The following is a 6,000-nucleotide window of genomic DNA, read 5'->3' as shown; positions in this document are numbered from 1 at the left end:
TTGCAGCTTACGGCATTGGGCCACAGAAAGTCACAGGAATAGTCAACTTGCTACTGATCAGGAATTAGGTAAACATTACCCTGGGGCTTTGTGTGGTCACAGGTTTGGCATTGCCTGAACTGGCTCTGCAATGTAAACAGAAGATTGTAATTTATTTAGCAACATTGTGCAGCAAAATGCAGCAGAGTGGCACACCAGATGAAATATATTTCCCACACCTGAAATTGTTGAAGGGGCAAGATTCAAAAAAGACAGTTTAAAATGAAGGAATTTACCAGCTTTCTCATTCCTAAGATTGAATCTGATCTTTCATACATGTCATTCAAGTTTGTCTATATTGGAGCAAAACAGATTCCTCCTTTGTAGCTCCTGTGCTTCATTTCCACAGAAGCCAAGAATGCTCAACACCTCCAAAAACCTGCTCTGCCATATCTGGAAAGAAGTTAATAAATCTTTCTGTCTGCAGATGATGTTTTAAATTGGTCTGAAATGGTGGCATTTCTTAAAGAAAAAACTTTCAGAAAGAAATCGTTTAGGAAGATGGCTTCACTAAGGTAATGTTTCAATACATTCATATTCCATTCTGATACAACTATAAATTTTGAGCTTAATACACTGATGCAAATTTTAATAAAGTTTAAAGTAAGTCCAGTGAAACAATAGCTGAAATAAAGCCCTGATATAAGCAAAATGAAACCCGGGAAACCCAAATCAATTTGTTTCAGGATTCTTACTTAATTTTGATAATGCGTGATAAAGTCCTGTATTTGGGCCTTTTTGAGTTACAAATCTTCCTGAAGTTACCACACTTCCCTGAAATGCTTAAATATCAGTGTAACGTTCTGCAGCAGGAATCACGCTATCAAAATACATTCACTAATTCTAATTACATTAACTAATGAACTGCACAAGACAGTGAATATGATTAAGATAAAAAGTGCTCTGAAAAACAAAGGTTATAACAGATCCGTGGCAAATAATTTAAGAGGAGGGAGAAAAATAAACATTTAGTCCTCAAAGCCACCACAAATGGAGAAAAAGTAGTATTGTATACGTTTTCAAAAAACATTGGTATGAGCTGTTCGCAGGCGATTCCACTCCCCACCTACTTTCTAATACACTCTTGGTTTAGGATGACTTCACTGTTCCTGTAAATAACGACAAGAATGTAAAATAGTCTCTACCTACTCTCTAGGTCAGTGACCCCTTCCACATTTCTTAAGGCTTTCCCCCTTCTTTCCTTTGAATGGATGCTTCTACTACTTCCCCGATACTCTGCTGAAGTTATTAAACCGCATTTGTTGTGGCACTGTGAGTCAGCAGAACTGGCTGAGCAGTTTCCACCGTACAGGGCTCTGAGCTTGGTTCACAGAAAGCATCGTCGCAGGAGCATCATCTGCATCTCGGTTCAGGACTGCAGGTACTGCCAACCCTTCTGTGAAAGACGTAATTATTACAAAAGCTGTGCTTTCCATTCGCAAAAAGATGGGAAAACGTTCAGGCTGGATGATACTCATTTCAGATGAAGAGGAGAAACAAAGATGGGAAGATTATACTTGTGCTGTGAGATACCACAGTAATTCAGACTGAAACATTCTTCCTCTGAAATGAAGCACAGAACAGCTGCCTCGGCATTTAGGAATGCACAACCCAAGAATCAGGATGCCAGCTCATGCTGGTGATTGCCGGCCTTCTGCCTCCTGCAAAAAAAGTGAAATAAATAGCTGTTATTGAAACTTCTGATAAATCTTCACAGATACTTGCCAGATGCTCGAGGAAGGGAGATACTTGGTTTTGCTGGGAAAGCTCACGTTTACTGGAATTTTTTTTTTCCGTGAAAGATGTACACCTTTATACTGAATAACCGTTTTCAGTCACTCTAACAGGAAATACGAGCGGCTGGGTGAAGGCGGCGCGGGCAGCTCGCTTCGCTGGGCTTTGCCCGCGGGAGGGGCGGCCCCGCCGGACCCCGCGGCTCCCCCAGCGGTGCCGGGGGGCCCGCCCGGGAGTTGCCCCCCGCGGTCGGTGGAGCCCTTTAAATAAGAACCTGGGCGCAGCGTTTCCTTGAGTTTTAGTGCAGGCAGCCGAGCGCGCTCCCTTCCCCTGACCCCGGCAGCCGCTTTCTGGGCAAGGCATCGGGGCGGCGCGGGCCCTCCCCCGCTCGGCGGGCAGGCCCCGGGCCCTCCGGCAGGCAGCGGCGCGGGGAGGGGCCGGAGAGTGCCCCCCGCCGTGCCGCCGGCAGGCTGCGGCGGGCAGAGCCGCAGGGGAGGGTGACGCAAACGCCAGGCCCACACAGAGGGCGGCCCGGCGCGGTGCCCTCAGCGGGGCAGGGGCCGCGCTGGCACAGCTCTCACGGGCCAACCGGAGAAAAGGGCTCTGTCTCTTTAAGGCGGCGCCGGGCGCCCCCTGCTGGCGGCGGTGGAGCGGGCGGGCACTGTGCCCGCCGCGCGGGGCGGGCGCGGCCCCTCGGTGGGAGCGGGGCCGCGGCGCGGCGGGTGTGTCCTGCTGTTGGTCGCCCACCCACACGCCCGCCCCCGTGCTGTGGGCTGGGAGTGGGGAGAGGCGGGGACGAGCCGGAGGAGGAGGAGGAGGAAGTGGAGGCGGCTGCGAGTAGCGGGCAAATGGGGAGCTGAGCGGCTGCAGCAGCACCGCGGCCCCGCAGCAGCACCAGCGGCAGCAGCGGGCGGGCGCGGAGGCGATTCGGCGGCAGGGTCCGTGCGGGCGGAGGCGGCCCGGGAGAGGGGCGGCGGGGCGCGGCGGTGGGTGCCGCTCGGTGGGCAGCAGTGGCATGCCCGCTGGGCTGGCCGCCCCGGGGCTGGCAGCAACGTCCGTGCCGGCAGAGGCACCTTCTCTGCCCGCCTGGGTGAGCTGCCTGCCGGTGCCGGGCGAGGCCTGCGGGGGCTGCACGCCGCTCGCCGCCGCCGGCGGAGGCTGCGCCTGGCTCGGTTCGGCGGCGCGGAGCGGGCGGGTGGGAGGCAGCGCCCGCGTCCTCCGCGGGGAACAACTGACTCTCTTTTCTCTTCTTCCCTTAAAGCCGTTGCTTGGCAGGCGCCGAGTGCGAGCTGTGGCCGGGCTGCCCCCGCCGCCCCGGGCTGATCCGCCTCCCCGGGCCGGCACCATGCAGACCTTCCTGAAGGGGAAGCGGGTGGGCTACTGGCTGAGCGAGAAGAAGATCAGGAAGCTGAATTTCCAGGCCTTCGCCGAGCTGTGCCGGTAAGGAGGCGGCCCTCGCCGCGCTGCGGGGAGCGCCGGGGCGGGCGGCGGCCCCGGGATCGGGATGGGGCCGGGGCGTAGCGGGGCCGGGCCGGGCTGCTCCGGGCTCGGCCGTGGCCTGCCCGGCCTTCGGGCGTTTTTTGCTGGGTGCGTGATTCCCCTCAGCCGGCCCTGCTCGCCGAGTCCTGGGGGAGGCAGGGCTGGCCCTGTCCCCGGGGCCGCGGCGGAGTTCTGCCTCCCGCTTACCTGGGCGGCTGCCGCGCGCGCCCGGGAGGCTCGGTCCGTGTGTGTCTGAGTGACGGCCCGGCACAGCCCGGGTTTACTGCCCGGATAGATTTCTGTCTGCTGCTTGCCCAAGAGGTCTCTGGTATTCCCGGTGAAATAGTCTCATTTGGATTCTCTGCGGACCCTGCTAAGATTTGGAGCTGAAGCCGAGTTATTATTAGGAAGAGTCAAACTGACTGGTAATAACTTTCCTTCATGCCCTGTGGAAACACATGAAATTGGGGTATATGAGCCCCTGAGTGAGCCTGTATTCACCTGAGATGTGAATCTAATGTCTGAAGGTGGTATGACTGTGTCTTTTCTGCAGTCCCAGAGGAAAAGGTTAGTTCGATAAGCTGTAATTAGACTTTATCTGAATAACTTCGAGGATAATATACGCAGTATATTACACAATTTTATTATTTAATTGCAAATGTAAACTCCATGTGGGTCCAAGGTCTGGTAACACATGCATTAAAGCTTCTGATAATGAATAACAGCTTATAAACTATTAGAATGAAATAAATATTAAAACAAGTGTATGAGATCAATTTTAGTAATTGAAAAATATTCTAAGTAACTCATGTTCTGTTTTCTGTGAAGTCTGTTCAAACTTTGCAGAATGTATTTTACAAGACTTCAAATACATGTTATTAAAGCATGTCGTGCTAAAAGCACCCGTCCCTGTGAAATTTGTGTTGGCAGCCCTTGCTCCTTTCTGTAAAGGCAAAGGAGGCAGAAGAAACAGAAAACTTTTGAAGAAGTGGCAGAAGCTTTTACATCAGTTTGTGTTCTTGGCATTCTGTATCCTCTCTGTCAAACTTCAGAAAAACTTAGTAGAGTTTTTTGAAGTATAGAAAAGGCTGCAGGTTCTGGTTTAATGTATTTTTAAATTTCCTGTGATTCTCCAAACAAAATGCTACTTGATGAATAATGCTAAGCTTTGACCTTGCCCGAGAGACTTTCAGTTAGCTTTTGACACACTCAAAAATACACTTTAATAAGCATTTGAAAAACGTCATTTCTAGGGCCCCGAATTTTGGTGTAGGCTGTTTTTCGTGCCCAGAAACTAAGGGCAATCTCAGAAAATAGATAAAAAACCTTTTTGTAGTAATTTGTCTTTCATTCTTGGTATTATGTGCTATGCTTTCTTGTGTTTAGGAATCTCCAAAACTGACGTTCTGCCTTCCACTGTCCTTGTATCTCTTTGACTAGGTCTTTGCTTCATTTTTCTCTACTTCAGAAATTCTTATGCTTGTGTTACATAACGTGGATCTACAATTTCTTTGTGTACTGTACCAATTTATTAATAGTTTTAGGTCTTCACAGTGCTGTGAAAATTGACCCCGAAGTATCTCTTTTGCTACACGTTACTAATTTCTTGATGAAAATTAGGCTGTCTCATTCTGTACAGGCTAAGCTCACTTTGAGTAGCATTTACACACACAGGGTAGTTATATCTTTTCAGTCATGCTTTGATATTTTTAAAAGCATTTAATATTAGCCTTTCTGTAGAAGTGGAGTTAAGTGTTTGGTTTAAAGATCAGTACAGTCCCTGGAGCAACTTGCACTGATATCTTGGGTGCTCTGTTTTCCTTCCCAGTAACTTCCATTGACATCAGTGGGAGGCTGCATTCATTTAGTCAAAGATTTTAAGTATTTTATGCATAATACTTACTTGATTACTTGTGTGTTTGTAAGCTTTTGTTGCTGTAGAAAAAGTGGTGCCAAGCTCAACATACATCTTACCAGAAATATTGTGTATGGTAGGAAATAAGGCAAGCGTACTCATTCCTGTACAGTGATTCATGCATTAGAGTGGACTTTGTGTCTGTCTGTCCGCTCTGTGTATTTTATGGTGACTGTTACTTGGAATTTATATGCCTGTTGCCTAAGGGTATACTTTCTGGCTGACGATGAAGTTCCAATTTTGTTTGTATGGGTTTGCAATGAAGCAGTTATATAATCCGGGAGAGTAAGAGAAGTCTCCTAATGGACTCCTGAAGCATGCTGGGTTTAAATCAGGAGTATTGTTAGGATGTGAAAAGTCTTCACTTTGCAGCCTGTCAGTGCAGCCACTTCTACTGCCACTTCTACTGTGTCCTAAACGGGACACAGACACACATTTCAAAATCTGTTTGAACCATCCTCTGAGACACAGTCTAAGTGCTGAACTGCTTTCTTAAGATTGGTTCCAGGTTTTGTCTCCAGCAGCACTCCTAAGCTGAAATGTTGTTACATTGTCCCGGCTGAAATGAGACATGGGTGAGTGTGAGTGGCCCAGCTATTAAGGTGCTGCTTTGGGGCATAGGCAGGCCTGTCTTCAGGTTTCTGCTCCACAAAGACTGGGCAGGAACCTTAAATACTTTCCTCATGTTTGTATCCATCTTTAAAGTGCAACTTAGGCTGCTGGGTTTCAGTAGATTTTCCTGTTAAATTTTGGCATCTGAATTCTTCTAGTTTAGTTACTACAGTACTAAGAGGCACCTACCTTCTTTTCTTAAAATTTTCACTTGGTAACAT

At 49.0% G+C, this 6,000-nt stretch overlaps 1 protein-coding gene and 1 long non-coding RNA gene across 2 annotated transcripts in view; one reads left to right on the top strand and one right to left on the bottom strand.

Annotated features, from left to right (window-relative positions):
- Window positions 1-747: 747 nt before the first annotated feature.
- LOC135315024 (uncharacterized) lies at window positions 748-2,415 on the bottom strand. The gene is made up of 2 exons (XR_010374461.1): window positions 2,048-2,415; window positions 748-1,700 (listed from the first exon to the last, which is right to left on the bottom strand). It is a non-coding gene; the product is annotated as an uncharacterized LOC135315024 (long non-coding RNA).
- Window positions 2,416-2,551: 136 nt separating this feature from the next.
- Window positions 2,552-6,000, top strand: part of ITPK1 (inositol-tetrakisphosphate 1-kinase) — a 158,954-nt gene continuing 155,505 nt past the window's right edge. Inside the window, exons 1-2 of the mRNA XM_064460612.1 lie at window positions 2,552-2,711; window positions 3,035-3,213. Of these exons, the coding sequence (XP_064316682.1) occupies window positions 3,119-3,213 (95 nt within the window). The 5' untranslated portion in view covers window positions 2,552-2,711; window positions 3,035-3,118. The remainder of the gene's footprint in view (window positions 2,712-3,034; window positions 3,214-6,000) is intronic.

Source organism: Phalacrocorax carbo, chromosome 9 (genome assembly GCF_963921805.1).
Source record: "Phalacrocorax carbo chromosome 9, bPhaCar2.1, whole genome shotgun sequence".
Classification (NCBI taxonomy): Eukaryota; Metazoa; Chordata; class Aves; order Suliformes; family Phalacrocoracidae; genus Phalacrocorax; species Phalacrocorax carbo.
This window is presented reverse-complemented; position numbering and strand designations above follow the sequence as displayed.